This window comes from Rhincodon typus, chromosome 23, assembly GCF_021869965.1.
Source record: "Rhincodon typus isolate 14 chromosome 23, sRhiTyp1.1, whole genome shotgun sequence".
Classification (NCBI taxonomy): domain Eukaryota; kingdom Metazoa; phylum Chordata; class Chondrichthyes; order Orectolobiformes; family Rhincodontidae; genus Rhincodon; species Rhincodon typus.
The window spans coordinates 1039457-1057648 of NC_063354.1; the positions used below are offsets into that span (position 1 = coordinate 1039457).

General features: G+C 43.1%; 2 protein-coding genes across 2 annotated transcripts in view; both read left to right on the top strand.

The window, feature by feature from the left end:
* Positions 1-18192, top strand: part of rhbdl3 (rhomboid, veinlet-like 3 (Drosophila)) — a 368344-nt gene that overhangs the window by 310891 nt on the left and 39261 nt on the right. The gene's annotated exons all lie outside the window — the stretch shown is intronic.
* Positions 2164-18192, top strand: part of LOC109916075 (polycomb protein suz12-like) — a 49389-nt gene continuing 33360 nt past the window's right edge. Inside the window, exons 1-3 of the mRNA XM_048610597.1 lie at positions 2164-2463; positions 3273-3319; positions 3638-3702. Of these exons, the coding sequence (XP_048466554.1) occupies positions 2364-2463; positions 3273-3319; positions 3638-3702 (212 nt within the window). The 5' untranslated portion in view covers positions 2164-2363. The remainder of the gene's footprint in view (positions 2464-3272; positions 3320-3637; positions 3703-18192) is intronic.

The window sequence follows — 18192 nt, forward strand, 5'->3', positions numbered from 1 at the left end:
CATTGCTCAGGAGTTGTTTAGAGTTTTCCCTCACTAGGTACTTCATCATGTCATTCAGCCACGATTTTGCTGATGACTCCATTCCTCAATGATCAACTGCCTTCAGACTTCACACCTCTGTGCTTATTGACTCCATTCCTCCCCCACTGCAATGGATGAGTCATGAAATTTCACCCTCCAAGTCTGTCAATGGAACAATGAGAATAATCCTTCTGATTGCATTAATAAAATACATTGGTGGTCATTTTAATCCTGCAAAACTCTGGGAGGTGGTTATATAAGATTTAAATGGTATGAATACCCTTACAGGAGAAGTGGGTCATTGATTCCATTATTCAGGTTGGGATATACTAATGAGATTATCACTATGATTTGAGATTAGTGCATTCTGCAGAGATTTCTTGGCCAGGAAATTTTCCATTAAAATGCAGTAATATTGAGCAGCAATTCTTGGGGTGAGTCAAATATAAGTAGCCTCAAGTGTCCCAGTGCTTCGGGTTTTTCAGTTTACTCTGGGAGATAGTTGTTGTCAGAGATTTATTTGTACAACTGAGAAGTTGTTACACACAGAACATCTTGATGGGTTGACCCATTGCTGCCTTGGTTAGATCTTTGGATAAGGAAGCCAATCAGCGCTGGCAGCTGGAAATGCCTAAAGTGGTGGGATCTACAGTTAGACGGTAGAGGGGATAGTCAGCAGAGTGGGGAGTAACAGATACATTAAGATGTCGGAGGCATTACCCAGATAATAGGGTGTTCACAGTCCTGACATTTGCTTTGTAAATGGCAGAAAGAATTTGAGAAGCAGGAAGGTGAGTCACGTGCTGCAGAATACAGACTCTGGGACTGTACTCATTGGAGTTTAGAAGGATGAGGGGGGATCTAATTGAAGCTTACAGAATACTGAATGGCGTGGACAGAGCGGATGTTAGGAAGATGCTTCCATTGGTAGGAGAGACTAGGACCCGAGGGCACAGCCTTGGAGTAAAGGGAAGATCTTTTAGAATGGAGATAAGGAGAAACTTCTTCAGCCAGAGAGTGGTGAATCTATGGAATTCACTGCCGCAGAAGGCTGTGGGGCCAGGTCATTGAGTACATTTAAGCCTGAGATAGATAGGTTCTTGATTATCAAGGGGATCAAGGGTTACAGGGAGAAAGTGGGAGAATGGAGTTGAGAAACTTATCAACCACGATTGAATGGTGGAGCAGACTCGATGGGCCGAATGGCCTAATTTCTGCTCCTATGTCTTATGGTCTAATATCCAGCACTTGGGCCTACAGTATTTATGGGATTGGTCCAGTTAAGTCTCAATAGTGACCTTACCCCACCTTATTTCCCCCACCCCCTTACACTCCATTAGTAAGTTCTGGGAATGGTTAAAAGGTGTAGAGGTAACACCGACAGTTTGTGTGTAAATATTGCTACATTTGAGGGGTTATTTTCAGATATGTAAACAATTCCACCATAATGTGGCCATGACTCAAGTTTAAAAGATTATTCTGTACTTGAGATAGCCAGAGAGGATAGAGTTGATGCAAATGGTACAAGTTTGGCTTTGCCGAGCTGTGCATCTTGGTGCAGTTGAGGTTTCATTTTCAGATAAATGAATGATATTATAATGTGGCCGTGATTTATATTTTAAAAAGGAAGTTACTGTTCTGGGAATATCTGAAGAACATAGAGTCCGTAGTACAACCTTGGCTTGGCCATGTTGTGCATCTTGATACAGTTGAGATTTTCCCATAATAATAAATGATACCACTATAACGTGGTCAAGGTAAATATCTTATAAAGGAAGTAACTGTGATGGGAATGGTTGAAGAAGTGGATAGAGTTAGCACTGTAACCCAATCTTGGCCATGCTGTGCAGTTAAGGGTTCAGCCTGCACACACCGTTCCCCCCCGCCTTTCCGTCGCACCCATGATGCAGCGCGGGCCTTTCCCGCGAAAACGGTTCAAGGAGAGCGAGCGGCAAAAAAAACCCTGGCGGGCGCCGCTGCAACCGAACCTGCTGGCGGGAAGCCGGCTCTGAGTGGCGTCGCCATTCGCCAATGGGGATCGGGAGGCTGCCCCGTCCGGCGGGGCGGATGGCCAATGATGAGAGAGAATGATCAGGGAGGTGGGAAGATGGGGGGGACGTCGGGTTCTTGGGGGGGGGGGGGAGAAGGGGGTAGGGAAAGCCGCCCAGGTTTGGTTGAGGCCGGCGGTATAAAGTCATCGGGTGGAAAATTTTCTGGTTTTTCCTTCCCCCCACCCCCCCCTTCATTCCATCGTCCTCCTCCACCGGCCGACACCCCCTGCCCTTCCCCCTGTCTCTCTGAGGGAATTACCCCCTCCTTCCCTTCGAGCTGCTGACTCCGCCATGGCTCCTCACAAACACGGAGGGGGGAAAAATGCCGTAAGGAAGCCCAAGATTGACCAAATCCAGGCCGACCACGAGCTTTTCTTGCAGGCCTTCGAGAGTAAGTGGTGGTTTATATAGATGTATATATAGATAAATCCAAAACGATAGAAACCCTTTTGTACAAAACCTTCAAAATGAACATCCCCTTCTGAAATTATTAAATTCTCCCCTTTTTTCCTTCCCAGCGTTTCCACTATAATCGGGTTTATTTACCCGGCTCCTGTCACTCTTCCCCTTCCACCTCCCGGCTTCTGTCACTCTCCCTCCCCGGGAGCCGGCTCCGTCTGGCGGTAAACACCGAGGATTCGGCTCCACACTAGGCCGCGTTACCGGGAAAATAACGTGTTCCCCGGCTCAGCTCTCCACGCAGAGAGCCTGAGAGAGCATTCCCGCCGATTCCAGTTTCTCTTTCTCCCCCCCCCCCACCTCAACCTTGCTGGAGGGGTTGGTGGTGGGGCGGGGGCTGCGGCCTGGATTGCTCCGAATCCCAGCTCCTTTCAAACAAAAATGCAATCTTTAAGGTTTGAGCAAAGAAAGGTGCCAGGGTTGCGCGCCTCTGAGCTTGAATGGATCATCTCCGTTCGCGATTCTCGTGTTAGAAATCCAACCTGTAAGATTCGGGGCTGGTGTGGGGAATGGGGCTGTTGGTAACAACTCAAAATAAAGCCATAACCCCCTCCTCTGTTTTGGTTTGCAGCGCTTCCAAAATGCGCTCTTTTACCGTTAAAAGAACCCACCCATGTTTTAACTTCGGAAGTTAACTAGAAGATCCTTGGTTTGTATTTCGCGAATGTTTCCAGGAGAAGGGTGGGAGGTGAAAAACTGGTTAAGATTGTGACACAAATTCGTTCCCTTTCTTTTTCTCAGAGCCAACTCAAATTTACAGATTTCTCCGAACCAGAAACCTCATAGCAGTAAGTTTTTGAGCTAAATTGGATATAGACTCATTTGTCGGAGATCGTGGTATTTGGGAAAAGGGCGTTATGCTATCTAATGTACTCATATATGCTATCTAATGTACTCATATATGCTAACATACTAATATAGTCACCGTTGATACCCGTTTTTCGTTACTTTTAAACCATCCGTCTCGTAAATTACCACTTTTTAAATGCCGTGTCATTGTAATGATTCCGAATTTATTTACTAAATCACTTATGCTAATACTGATTCCCGATCTTTACGCAATGAAGCCTATGGCAGTATTCTGACGAGTCTGTTCTGGATTTCAGCCCATCTTTTTGCACAGAACTCTTACGTACATGTCACACCGGTTATCAAGAACAAATGCCAAAAGGTAATTTCTTACTTCTGTAATGTCATTTCTGAGGCTCAAAGGAACAAAAAAGTCCTCGTTGCTTTTGAATGTTAATTCGTTTTGTTGATCTGTAGCAAATAGCCACAAGCAGTCTTTAACTCCTCATGGTTTGAAATATCAAATGGAAAAGAATTGCCCTTAGATGTAGAGTAAATCTGATTTTTTTTTCACCCCAGGTTAGGAGCTTGTTAGGTCTCTACGCAAATTGCAAGCAGGTCTGTCCTCTTTTGATGCTTAATTGAATCCATTTGATTAAATCCCATCTGTCTTGATGCCTGATGTAGAAAAGTGTTGAACATCAAGGGCAAATACATAACTGAGTCATGAAATGATGTTTGGCTGATAGCATTTTAGTTGCTGTGACTTGTCTAAGCTGAATGAGCTTGGTGTTAAGTTTACGAAAATTATTTAGTGTTGAATTATAGATGTAGGAAGTAGTTAAAAATTATCTCTTGATATCCATCAATTGTAGACTTTAGTGCATACCTTGTGGATTGAACTTCGAAGAAATGCAAAGATGTAGACTGCAAATTTAATGCTAGTTCCCTGATGTAAGCTTGTCAGGACTGGGTGTCCATGAGCTGTCAAGATGAATATAATATTGGGAATAAATTGTAAATGGTTCTTCTATTTGATCTTTGTGAGTATGTAGTGGTATGATTCAGAATCACTGCCAGTGTAACTGAGTAAGGACTGACTTGCTCACTATTAAAGGAGCAGAAGTCTGATTTTTGTCTAGTATTTTGAGAATTTTTGAAGTAAACGAAGCTTTTTAATGTGTTAAGTGACTCCTTCCTTTTAAATATTAAACTCAGTGCAGGAATTTAAGATTTGCACTTTTCTTTTTGTAACCAAGTTCTTCCTTCACCATGTATTGCCAGGTATAAGTTATTGTTTACAGTAGCTTCTGCAAATTGAACATGGGCCATTCAAGCTTAGCAATTGATTATTTTTTGGTGCAATTCTGATAGTTATATTGTATTTATTGAAGGAAATGCTGGTGGAAATAAAATTTCAATGTAACTTGGTAATGTATTGACTGTTTTATATCATTGCACAATATTTAATGCAGTTTCAGTTTTTCTGGCTGTTTTCCATACAAGTACTGGTTTATTTGTTTAAATGCTTTAAAAAGTGTTTGAGCAATCTCCAATGTAAATTCATTATCTGTGAACAGGAAGTTGAAATTATTTGAAGAACTAAATGCTTGTTGTTCCCGTCCTTTTTATGTGATCCGCAATGTAACTTTTTCATAGAATCATACAGTGCAGAAGAGGCCCTTTAGTAGATCGAGTCAGTACAGCCTAAAAATATATTAGAACCTACTCTCCTGCTATTTGCTCACAGGCCTACAGCCTTGAATATTATGACGTTTCAAATGCTCGTCCAAGTACATTTTGAAGTGTGAGGTTTTCCAGCCTCAAGTGCCCTCTCAGGTTGTGCGTTTCAGCCCCTCATCACCCTCTGAGTGAAAGGGTTTTTCCTTAAATCCCTTGTAAACCTCCTTGCCTTCCATTTTAAAATAGAATAGAATATCCCTTATTGTACCTCTGCACTTGAGGACATGTTACAGGAGTACAGTGGAAAGTTTACAATGTCCCCTCTCATGACAACATTCTAAATGCAAAGTACCCAGGTTCAAACCATAGATACAAAGAAAGAATAAAAAGGAAAAGTTGCATTACTTTACTGTGATTCATATTATAAGTTAGAAATAAGACACATTTAAAAGGATAAACATATATTGTCAGATAAACATTACATTGCAGTAGCTCAGCACAGGGGCTTCTAAATGTGGTCTGACTGGCCTCGCAAGATCCTGACTGCCCGCACCAGAACCCAGTCTAACAACTGTCCCTGTTTTGTGCCCACTTTGTGCCAGCACTTGGTCACTTTGGGCCTCCGACCCGCTCCATGCTGGCTCTTGGCTGCTCCCTTGTTATTCGCAAATATTTATTGGAAATGTAACTCCTATATTTAAAAGGGGAAGGAGACAAAAGTAGAAAAGTACAGGCTGATTAGCTAAATGTCTGTCGATATTAGCTATTGAGGTTGTATTAGCCAGAAAATGTTCAAGGTAATCAGGTAGAGTCAACATGGTTTTTAAAAATTGTTTAACTTTTTTATCTGAAGTTCTTCGAAGAAGTGAAATGCTATGAATAAAGGGGAAGCTGTGGATGTAATGTACTATTATTTCCAGAAGTCATTTGATAAGATGCCACATTAAACATTGTGGAAAATAACACATCATGGTGTAAACAGTAGCATTGGTATAACATTTCCCACATGTAGATGACTTGCCTGTTAGCAAGCCATAATAGACATCAATGGGTAATTTGGCAAGATTTAACAAGTGGTATGCCGTCCAGGTCAGTGCTGTGACTTCAATTGTTTACAGTTTATATAAATGACTTGGATGAAGGAATGGAAGGTACAGCTGCCAAATTTGCTAATTACAAAGAAAGGTAGGAAAGTAAATTGTGAAGAGGGTACGAAGTTACAAAAAATATATAGATAGGATAAGTTAGTAGGGAAAGATGGGGCAAATAGAGTAGAATGTGAGAAAATATGAAACTTGCCTACTTTGGCAGGAAGAATTTAAAAAAAAAAAAGCATCCTAGGTGAGAGAATGCATAGTTCTGAGATACAGAGGGTGTTGGGTAACCTAGTGAATGAATTACAAAATGTCAGCAAGTAATTAGAAAAGCTAATAGAATATTATCAATTATCTTAAGGGGAATTCAATACAAAATCAGGGAGGTTATGCTTCAGTTATACAGGGCACTGGTGAGGCCATATGTAGAGTTCTTCATTTAATTTGCTCGTGGAGCAGGGATTAACATTTATTGTTCATCCCTTGTTGCCCATGAGAATGTGGTGGTGAACTGCCACCTTGAATTACTGCAGGTCATGTGCTGCAAGTAGACCCAGAGTGCTGTTGGGGTGGGAATTCCAGGGTTTTGACCCTGAACAAGTGACATTGAAGGAGCAGTGCTTGGATTTCCAGGTGGCTTGGAAGGAAACTTGCATTTGGTAGTGTTCCTTTTGCTGTTTTCCATCTTCTGGATGGAATTGGTTGTGGTTTTGGAAGATGCTTTCTAAGGATCTTTGAATTTCTGCAGTGAATTTTGAGGTAGTATATTGTTACTGAACATTGGTGTACTAACAGTTTGTGAATGTGGTGCCAGTCAAACAGGCTGCTTTGTCCTGGATGGCGTCAAAATTTCTTCCATGTTGTTGGAGCTGCACTCGTCTTGGCAAATGGGGAGTATTCCATCATACTCCTGACTTGTGCCTTGTAGATGGTGGACAAGTTTTGGGAAGTCAGGAGGTGAGTTACTCGCTGCACTATTCATAAGTCAGTGATAACAAGGTGTAGAGCTGGATGAACACAGCAGGCCAAGCAGCATCCGAGGAGTAGGAAAGCTGACGTTTCGGGTCTAGACCCTTCTTCAGAAATGGAGATAACCTTGTTATTCTCAGATTCTCCAGCATCGGCAGTTCCTACTATCTCCTAAGTCGGTGACCTACTCTTGTAGCCACTGTATTTATTTGGCAAGTCCATTTGAAGTTCTGGTTAATGATAACCACCAGGTCAGAGGATTCATTGATGGAAACGCCATTGAATGTCAAGGGCAGTAGTTAGGATGTCCCTTGCTGGAGATGCTCACTGCCTGGCATTTGTGTGATGCAGATGTTACTTGGCATTTTTCAAACTAAGCCTGGATATTGTCCAGGTCTTGTTGCATCTGTACGTTGCTTCAGTATGTGAGGAGTTGAATGGTGCTAAATATTGCACAATTGTAGGCGAGCATTCCTCCTTCTGACCTTGTGATTGAGGATAGGTCACTGAAGCAGCTGAAGATGATTGGACCTAGGACACTACCTGGCAGACCTCATGCAAAGATGTCCAGCAACTGTGATGATTGACCTTGAACAAACAACCATCTTCCTTGTATGACTTGAGCCAGTGAGTGTATATCTACGAATTCTATATTTGAAATGACTGAAGTAAGTTTTCAATCAATGGGGTAATTGTTGATTGACTCTTGCCCATATATCTGCTTTGGAATTGATAGTATATTGATCTCATTTAGGCTCCTCAAAGACTGATGTATTGCACAAACTTAAAAGGCGCAAGTTGTAAGTAAATATGAAATACTATAGCCATCGTGAGCTAAAGGGCCCATTCTTGTGCTGCAGCGTTTTATGACTAATGGACTATCGGATTGAGACATTGGTTTCCTGAACCCCACCACCTTCTAAAATGTAATCCTTAATGGCTTTTGCCAAATTTGCATTCACTGACCTATGTGGGATAAAGATGCTTTCAAACTTGCAATGGGAATACATGCTGATCAACTGAGATCGTTTTGTATCTTAGATAAAATTAAGAAATTGGGCAAATTTCATAACACAGGGAAGAAATGTTTTAAAATTATTTTGTGAAGTCATATCATTTTAAGTGCAAACAGGAAACCATAGGGACAAGTTTTGATAATTGGAGATGGGTGCAGGAATCTGGTTGTTTTGATTCCTGACCCATGCAATGATATCCAAGTATGGCTCTTGTAATTATACCCGTTACAGATAATTTAGTAATTCAAAATGTGAAATGTTTTTCTGAAAATGCTTATTACTGATGTCATTTTTTAGATGTAACTATTGAATAGTTTTATTTAGGCATTTAACAACCCTCTAGCACAGTGACATAGGTTGTTTTTTTCTCTGACATTTTGTAAAATATTTAACTTGAATTTAGCAGTCTTATGGCCCAACTCTTGCTTCTGAGAAGCGCTCCATAAACACACCCAAAATGGTTGGAAGGTTTGAGCTAATAGATTTTAAGTTTTTGAAATCTGACATTACTTATTTATTAGTGAGTTGAGTTGTGGCATTATTTAGCGCAGTTGCTAATTTAATTTATCTGGAAGCGATTTTTAAAACATGGAACTAAATCAGTGAGCTGTTTGTGCACTGGGAGTTCATTGTCCAGTTGTCATTCAGTAGTCCCTTCCTGCTGTCTAATGTCAAGTGTATTCACTGTGTATCCACTCTGGTTACATGGAAGAACAATGTCCTATTTGAAGAGCAGATTTGCAACTGATTAATATTGCTGCTTCTTCCCCCTCATTTATATTGTTTTAAGTTATTGCTGTGAAGCTTTCTGATGTTCTATCATACACGGTTTAATTAGAACTGAATTATTAGTCTTGTTGCTTAATTGAGGGGCAGTTGATAGGGGTACAAGATTGTGCAAAGGTTAGTTGCTGTCAACAAGGATAAGCTCTTCCCATGAGCTGATGGTAGAAGGATTCGTTTTTTTGTGCGAGGGATGCTAGAGAAATGTGAGGAAGAACATTGTCACGCAACAAGTGGTAATGATCTAGATCTTGCTGCCATGAGGCTGGTGGAAGTGGAAACAGTCTACCATTTGAAAAGAAAATTGCATGGGCCCTTGAAGCAGAAACTTTGTAGGGCTACAGGAGTTGACCTGGGTGAAGGACTGACTGGATTGTTCCTTGCGGAGCAACAGTGGACCAGATGGCCTCTGTGCCATAAATGACTCTCGACTGTTTGGGGTTCAGGTCAATTTGTAGTGGCCTAGGTGACCTCCTTTGAATTTGTTATTTGGGAATGGTGGTCTCATAAATGTAATCTGTAACTTTTATTGGATGCATTTAATTCTGTTTTAAACTTTTAATAAAAACCAATCATTTTAGTTTAAAGCTCTTCATTTGGAGCTGATGAAAGATGAATGTGTTTAAAGTTTTTCCTGCTTATAACTTGTCTGATAGATTTACGATTGAACTGTTCTGCAGATAAGGTTTGTTAAGTTCAATTCTTTGTCTTTTGTGTTGACCTTGTCCTGAGTGGTCCTATCTGCAGTCTCTAAAAATACATAGATGCACAGTGAGCATTGAGATTAGCTTGGCTGCGCAGTCTCCTTTATCTGAGCATTCTACCTTACTGATTGTTAGAGCTTGTGTGTGGACGTCTCTTTGCGCAAGTTACCAGAGTGAAAGCAGCACCTGTGGAAGTGTGTACATGCAGTGAGATGACATTTGAAGTTTGGTTGCTCAGTTGTAGTACAGCTGTTTGTGCTGTTCCCATTCTAATTGTCGTTTTTGCAGTTTAGTGTATAATTACCTAGTGTTATCTTATGATATGTGTCTTCAATTAATTGTACAATGTTTATCTCCCCTTCAGAACTAGCAAACTGCTTTGCAGCCACTTAAGGTGGTCAATACTTGAAAAAAAAATGTAAGATTGCCAGTATAAGTTCCATAATTTCAATTTTATTAGATTGCTTGTTAATTGATGAAATATGTATTCAGGTACTATGGTATTAGGCTCTAAATGAGTTTCATACTCCTATAAAATCTAGGGCTCTTGTGATGCTATGGTATTTTCCCACTTCAGGGCCCAAAAGCTTGGGTTCAGGCCCACTTGCTCCAGGAGCAAGTCTAGAGTTATTCAGCTAGTCCTACTCTCCAGCCCTATCTCCTTAGCTCTCTAGAGAGTGGGATTAGCTGGGTATCTCTTGGATGCTCTGAGGGGGGGGAAAAAAAAAATCTTTATTTCCACTTGAGTGCTGTGGTAGTCTCCCCACATCAGCCATGAGGTTTGCGTTCAAGTCCCACCAGCCCTGGAGATGAGCCATAATATGCACTAGCAAGTTGATTGGAAATATGGGTGCATGTGGTGCAGTCATGGTGTCTCTACATCCAGACCAAAAGAACAAAGAAAATTACAGCACAGGAACAGGCCCTTCGGCCCTCCAAGCCTGCGCCGATCCAGATCCTCTATCTAAACCTTTCGCCTATTTTCCAAGGATCTGTATCCCTCTGCTCCCTGACTGTTCCTGTATCTGTCTAGATACATCTTAAGTGATGCTATCGTGCCCGCCTCTACCACATCCGCTGGCAACGCGTTCCAGGCACTCCCCACCCTCTGCGTAAAGAGCTTTCCACGCATATCTCCCTTAAACTTTTCCCCCCTCACCTTGAAATCATGACCCCTAGTAATTGAGTCCCCCACTCTGGGATCAAAGCTTCTTGCTTTCCACCTTGTCTATACCTCATGATTTTGTAGACCTCCATCAGGTCCCCCCTCAATCTTTGTCTTTCTAACGTAAATAATCCTAATCTACTCAACATCTCTTCATAGCTAGCACCCTCCATATCAGGCAATATCCTGGTGAACCTCCTCTGCACCCTCTCCAAAACATCGACATCCTTTTGGTAATGTGGCGACCAGAACTGTACGCAGTATTCCAAATGTGGTCGAACCAAAATCCTATACAACTGTAACATGACCTGCCAACACTTGTACTCGATACCTCGTCTGATGAATGAAAGCATGCTGTATGCCTTCTTGACCACTCTATCGACCTGCGTTGCCACCTTCAGGGTACAATGGATCTGAACACCCAGATCTCTCTGTGCATCAATTTTCCCCAGGACTTTTCCATTTACCGTATAGTTTGCTTTTGAATTGGATCTTCCAAAATGCATCACCTCGCATTTGCCTGGATTGAACTCCATCTGCCATTTCTCCGCCCAACACTCCAATCTATCTATATTCTGCTGCATTCTCCGACAGTCCCCTTCACTATCTGCTACTCCACCAATCTTAGTGTCATCTGCAGACTTAGTAATCAGACCATCCATACCTTCCTCCAGATCATTTATATATATCACAAACAACAGTGGTCCCAACACAGATCCCTGTGGAACACCACTGGTCACAGTTCTCCATTTTGAGAAACTCCCTTCCACTACAACTGTCTCCTGTTGCCCAGCCAGTTCTCTGTCCATCTAGCTAGTACACCCTGGACCTACCTACCATGGGGAACCTTATCAAACGCCTTACTGAAGTCCATGTATATGACATCCACAGCCCTTCCCTCATCTATCAACTTTGTCACTTCCTCAAAGAATTCTATCAAGTTGGTAAGACATGACCTTCCCTACACATAACCATGCTGCCTATCACTAATAAGCCATTTTCTTCCAAATGTAAATAGATCCTATCCCTCAGTATCTTCTCCAGCAGCTTCCCCACCACTGACATCAGGCTGACCGGTCTATAATTACCTGGATTATCCTTGCTACCCTTCTTAAACAAGGGGACAACGTTAGCAATTCTTCAGTCCTCTGGGACCTCACCCGTGCACAAGGATGCTGCAAAGATATCTTTTAAGGCCCCAGCTATTTCCTGTCTGGCTTCCCTCAATAACCTGGGATAGATCCCATCTGGACCTGGGGACTTGTCCACCCGAATGCCTTCGAGAATACCCAACACTTCCTCCTCCTCCCCCTCCCCTCCCCCCTTATGCTGACTTGACCTAGAGTAATCAAACATCTATCCCTAACCTCAACATCTGTCATGTCCCTTTCCTCGGTGAATACCGACGCAAAGTACTCATTAAGAATCTCACTCATTTTCTCTGACTCCTCACATAACTTCCCTCCATTGCCCTTGAGTGGGCCAACCTTTCTGTAGTTACCCTGTTGCTCCTTATGTACGAATAAAAGGCTTTGGGATTTTCCTTAACCCTGTTTGCTAAAGATATTTCATGACCCCTTTTAGCCCTCTTGATTCCTCATTTCAGATTGGTCCTACTTTCCCCATATTCTTCCAAAGCTTTCTGTTTTCAGTCGCCTAGACCTTATGTATGCTTCCTTTTTCCTCTTTGCTAGTCTCTCGATTTCACCTGTCATTCATGGTTCCCTAATCTTGCCCTTTCTATCCCTTGTTTTCACAGGGACATGTCTGTCCTGCACTTTAATCAGCCTCTCTTTAAAAGCCTCCCACATATCAAATGTGGATTTACCCTCAAACAGCTGCTCCCAATTCACATTCCCCAGCTCCTGCCGAATTTTGCTATAGTTGGCCTTTCCCCAATTTAGCACTCTTCCTTTGGCACCATTCTCGTCTTTGTCCATGAGTATTGTAAAACTTACGGAATTGTGATTACTATTCCCAAAGTAATCCCCTACTGAAACTTCAACCACCTGGCTGGGCTCATGTCCCAACACCAGGTCCAGTGTGGCCCCTTCCCGAGTTGGACTATTTATATACTGCTCTATAAAACCCTCCTGGATGCTCTTTACAAGTTCTGCTTCATCTAAACCCCTAATACTAAGTGAATCCCAGTCAATGTTGGGAAAATTAAAATCTCCCATCATCACCACCCTGTTGCTCTACAACTTTCCATAATCTGTCTACATATTTGTACCTCTATCTCACGCTCACTGTTGGGAGGCCTGTAGTACAGCCCCAACATTGTTACCGCACCCTTCCTATTTCAGAGCTCTGCCCATATTGCCTCACTGCTCAAGTCCTCCATAGTGCCCTCCTTCAGCACAGCTGTGATATCCTCTTTGACCAGTAATGCAACTCCTCCATCCCTTTTACCTCCCTCTCTACCTGCCTGAAGCATCTATATCCTGGGATATTTAGTTGCCAATCTTGCCCTTCCCTCAACCAAATCTCAGTAATAGCAATAGTAATAACAATAACATCATACTCCCAGGTACTAATACAAGCCCTAAGTTCATCTGCCTTACCTACTACACTTCTCGCATTCAAACAAATGCACCTTAGACCACCAGTCCCTTTGCGTTCATCATCTGCTCTCTGCCTACTCTTCCCCTTAGTCACACCGACTTCATTATCTAGTTCCTTACCGGCTTTAGTTACTACCTCCTTACTGTCCACTAGCCTTCCCATTTGGTTCCCATCCCCCTGCCACATTAGTTTAAACCCTCCCCAACAGCATTAGCAAAAGCACCCCCTAGGACATTGGTTCCAGTCGTGCCCAGGTGTAGACCGTCCGATTTGTAATAGTCCCACCTCCCCCAGAACCTGTTCCAAAAATCTGAACCCCTCCTGCGCCATCTGTCAAGCCACTCATTTATCCTACCTATTCTTTCATTTCTACTCTGACTAGCACGTGGCACTGGTAGCAATCCTGAGATTACTACTTCTGAGGTCCTACTTTTTAACTTAGCTGATTTCCTAAATTCTGCTCATAGGACCTCATCCCATTTATGCTTATATGCACCACGACAGCTGGCTTTTCACCGTCTTCCTTCAGAATGTCCTGCAGTCGATCCAAGACATCCCTGACCTGTGCACCAGGGAGGCAACATTCCATTCGGGAGTCTCATTTTCGACCACAGAACTGCCTATCTACTCCTCTTACAATTGAATCCCTTATGTCTATAGCCCTTCCACTCTCTTTGCCACCCTTCTGTACAGCAGAGCCAGCCATGGTTCCATGAACCTGGCTACTGCTGCCTTCCCCTGATGAGCCATCTCCCCCAGCAGTATCCAAAACGGTATACCTGTTTTGGAGGGAGATGACCGCACGGGACACCTGCACTGCCTTCCTGCTTTTTCTCTGCCTTTTGGTCACCCATTCCCTTTCTCCCTCAGCAATTCTAATCTGCGGTGTGACCAATTTACTAAACGTGCTATCCACGACTTACTCAGCATCGCAGATGGTCCAAAGTGAGTCCATCCACACCACCAGAGCAGTCATGTGGTCTAACAGGAGCTGCAGCTGGACACACTTCCTGCACGTTTCGGAGTCAGGGACATCAGCCGCGTCCCTGAGCTCCCACATTGAGCAAGAGGAGCATAACACGGGTCTGGGATCTCCTGCCATTTTTACTGTTAAGCTTAGCTTAGTCCTACTATAATATCAAATAATAGATAAATGAATTGAAAAAATTTTTACCAATCACTCTATTTACCAGCACACGATTTTTAAAAAAAGGAAAAAGGAAAAACCTTACCTTATCAACACACCACAGAGTCTCAGGTTTAGCCACTGCCCAAATATATCAGTTCACTCACCTTCCCAGAGCGCAATTCGACCGCTCCCGCTCAGCTCCGCTGCTGAAATGAAGAACTGACCTCCCCATCAGCCCCCTGGTCCTGGCTCTGACTGCTCCCGCTGCTGCTGCATAAATAGAGGCAGCTGATTCCATGAGGTAAGTATTTAAATGGGAAACTTAGCTTCCCGTCAGCCCCCGGTCCTCGCTCTGACCGCTCCCGCTGCTGCAGCAAAAAAGGTCAGGTCCCATTTGCCATGTATTGGAGGTGTATAGTAATCTGTTTGAACAAGTTGGCTGAAATATCATTTTGGTTTTCTTGGTGGTTATGATTTGCCATGGCCCAGGTTTGCCTTCTGTTTAGCGAGTAAGTCTAGGACAACCTTCTGGTGCAATGGTAGTGCCATTGAGGTGTGTCATAACATATCCAAGCAAAAAAAGAAAATGAGAACAGACAAAATTTGGATGCTTAGGATAACGTTTGTAATGTCTCCCTCCGAAAATACAAGTGAATAAACAATGACTGTCTAGAATATAACGCTTTTTGTTCAGGAACATACCGTAGGGTATTCTTGATTCTTTGGATGTGAATATGATAATGTGCCCACCTTGTTTATAGGGTTGTCCCCATTACCAATCCGATAATTTAGTAAATAGATCTGTTGTCAGCTTTTGTACCTTGAAGTCTTGGTTTGCTGCACTTAAATAAGTACCTGAAATGTTTATGCCTGCACTGTTTAAATTGATTCTGCGAGATTGATCTCTTAATGTAACAGCTACCATTTATACGATAAGTTCACTCCATCAATTGAAATAGACTTGCAATTGCTGTAAAATGTTTCTGGACATCCTGAAGTTCTATATGGTCATGCGAGATGCAGCTTTTTATTTAAAATTATTTTTTAAAAGTTTCAAATGTTATGAAAGAGGATAGGTCAAATGGTTTTAACATGGAAATAATTTGAGTGCTTCCCATACTTTGGCCACCCTTGAGATCCAAAACTAGTTCAGCTGTATAAATTTATAGCCAAATGTTTGACAGCAAAGATCTCTGCAAATCAGTTCTAGTATACAGACCAGTTTTGTTGTACTCATTTTACTGTAGTAGCACCTGGAATTTTTTTTAAAAACACATCCATCAGCAATGTCTGCTACAAGTTCAATAGGTGGACTGGTGGGCTAACACCAACTTCGTCTTTGTAGACAGATCCATGGCATTCAAGCTAAAATCCCTTAATTAGCTTTGATAGATTGAATCAAATCCAAATCGCTGGAAGCCCTGTCTCCAGCCAGGCCCTGCTTTCTCAACTCACTATCCAATTTTTTTTTAGAAAAAGTGAAAAGCAGTCTTCAAAGACCTCAAACACTCCTTGAAGCACAACAGCATTCATCAGCCCACTCCTGTTCCTCTCAGCTCCTTGAGCCTGCTCCGCCATTCAATGTGATCATGGCTGATTTGTGGCCTAATTTGAAATGCTTGCCTTGGGTCCATATCCCTTGGTGTCCTTGCTTAATTTAAGAAACGTCTATTTCAGATTTCTATTTAACAATTGAATTATCTGCTGTTTGAGGAAGAGTGTTCTAAATCTTGACTGGATTTAGGTGTGCTTTCTGACATCTCTCCTGAATAACCTGGCCCTAATTCTAAGTGGGTTCTGATTAGGGTTTGGTAAAACAGCAGCATGACGTATACATCCTTGTACTCTAGTCCTTTTAGATATGAAAGCCAGCATTAGCTGCCTTGACTATTTTCTGGGAGATAGCAAGAACTGCAGATGTTGAAGTCAGAGTCAATACATTGTGTTCCTCCAGCTCCACAGCAGGTCAGGCAGCATCAGAGGAGCAGGAAAGCCCCTTAAGGCATTGTGGATCAATGGAGGAGGGGATGTTGCGGTCGACATAAGTAGGACGACATCAGGGATGTCTGGGAGTGGCCTGCTTGATCTTGGGGGCGGAGGAATTGGGAGTAAGAGATTGCATTCTTTTAGGAGGATGGCTGAGAGGAGGTGTAGTCAAGGTAGTCGGTGGGTTTGAAATAGATGTTGCTGTTGAGACAGTTGCCAGAGACGGAGAGGTAGTGGAGATGGTCCAGGTGAATTTGAGGTTGGGGTGAAAGGTATCGATAAAGTTGAACTGTTGAAGCTCCTCATTGGAGCACAAGGCAATGCTGATATAGTCATCAATGTAGTGGAGGAAGAGGTGAGGGAATAGTGCCAGTGTAACAGCGGAGGAGGGACTGTTCCATGTATCCTACGAAGACGCAGGCATAGCTTGGACCCATATGGATGCCCGTAGGCACGCCTTTAGTTTGTAGGAAGTGGGAGGAGTTAAAGGAAAAGTTGTTAAGGGTATGGACAACACCATTAAGCAGATGAGGGTGTTGGTAGAGGAGGACTGGTTGGGCCTGTGGGAGAGGAAGTGGAGGGCTTTTAGGCCATAAGCATGGGATACAAGTATACAGGGACTGGAAGTCCATGGTGAAGATGAGGTGGTGTGGGCTGGATAATTGGAAGTCATGGAGGGTGTGGGTAGTGTCCTGAATGTAGTGGGGGGGTTCCTGGACTGGGGGGGAAGAGACAGAGTCGAGGTAAGCGGAGATGAGTTCAGTTGGGCAGGAGTAGGCAGAGACAATGTCAAGCAGGGCAGTAAGGTTTGTGGATTTTGGGAAGAGGATAGAAATGGGCAGTGCAGGTTTGGGGGAATGATGAGGTTGGAGGCTGTGGGTGGGAGGTCTCCTGAGGTGATGAGGTTATTGATGGTCTGGGAGATGGTTTGGTGATCAATGGTGCCATCATAATCGGGAGTGGTAGGAGAAGATGTCAGAGAGTTGGTGCCTGGCCTCTGCAATGTAAAAGTCAGTATGCCATACCTCAACAATGCAGCCCACGCGCCCCCGAAGTTGGGTTGGGGTGGAGGGCTGAACGTTCCGATACAAAGAGGTTGAAGCGAGTGAGAGCAGTGGAGAGATTGAGGTGATTGTTGCAACGGCAGTTGGAGAAGGAGATTGAGGGAGCATAGAAGGCTGTGGGGTGGTGTCCAGAAGGATGGGGTTAGTTGGAGGTGGGAGAAGGGGTCTGCAGATTGTGGCCTAGACTCCCTGTCAAAGAAACAGGTGTGGAGCTGGAGGTGGCGGAGAAAGAGTTCAACATCCAGATGTGTACAGAATTCGTTGATGTGTGGGTGCAGGGGAATGCATATGAGTCCTTTGCTGAGAACTGACCATTCATCCTCAGTGAAGGGGAGGTCTGGGGGATGGTGAATAATTTTTAAGGCATTGTGGACCAACGGAGGGGGGCCGTTGTGGGCCTTGAAGTAGGAGGATATCTGGGAAGTCCAGGAGTGAAACGCTCCATTTTATTTTCTGTTAGAGATTATTTTCTGTTCTTGTTTGTGGCATTTAAAGAGCTTTGCAACTGAACCCCCAAAACACATTGGGCATTCGCTGTATTTAATTTTGTGCCTTCTTGGGGGAAAAAAACACCCTGGTCTCTATCCTCCTTTTGGTCCAAAATGGATTCACATTTAATGTCTGCATGAAGCAATGTATCAAGCTGTATTGTATTTTATATTCTGTTTTCTGATGAGGCAGAGCAGTGGCAGAGAAGGAAAGAAAAAGCAAAAG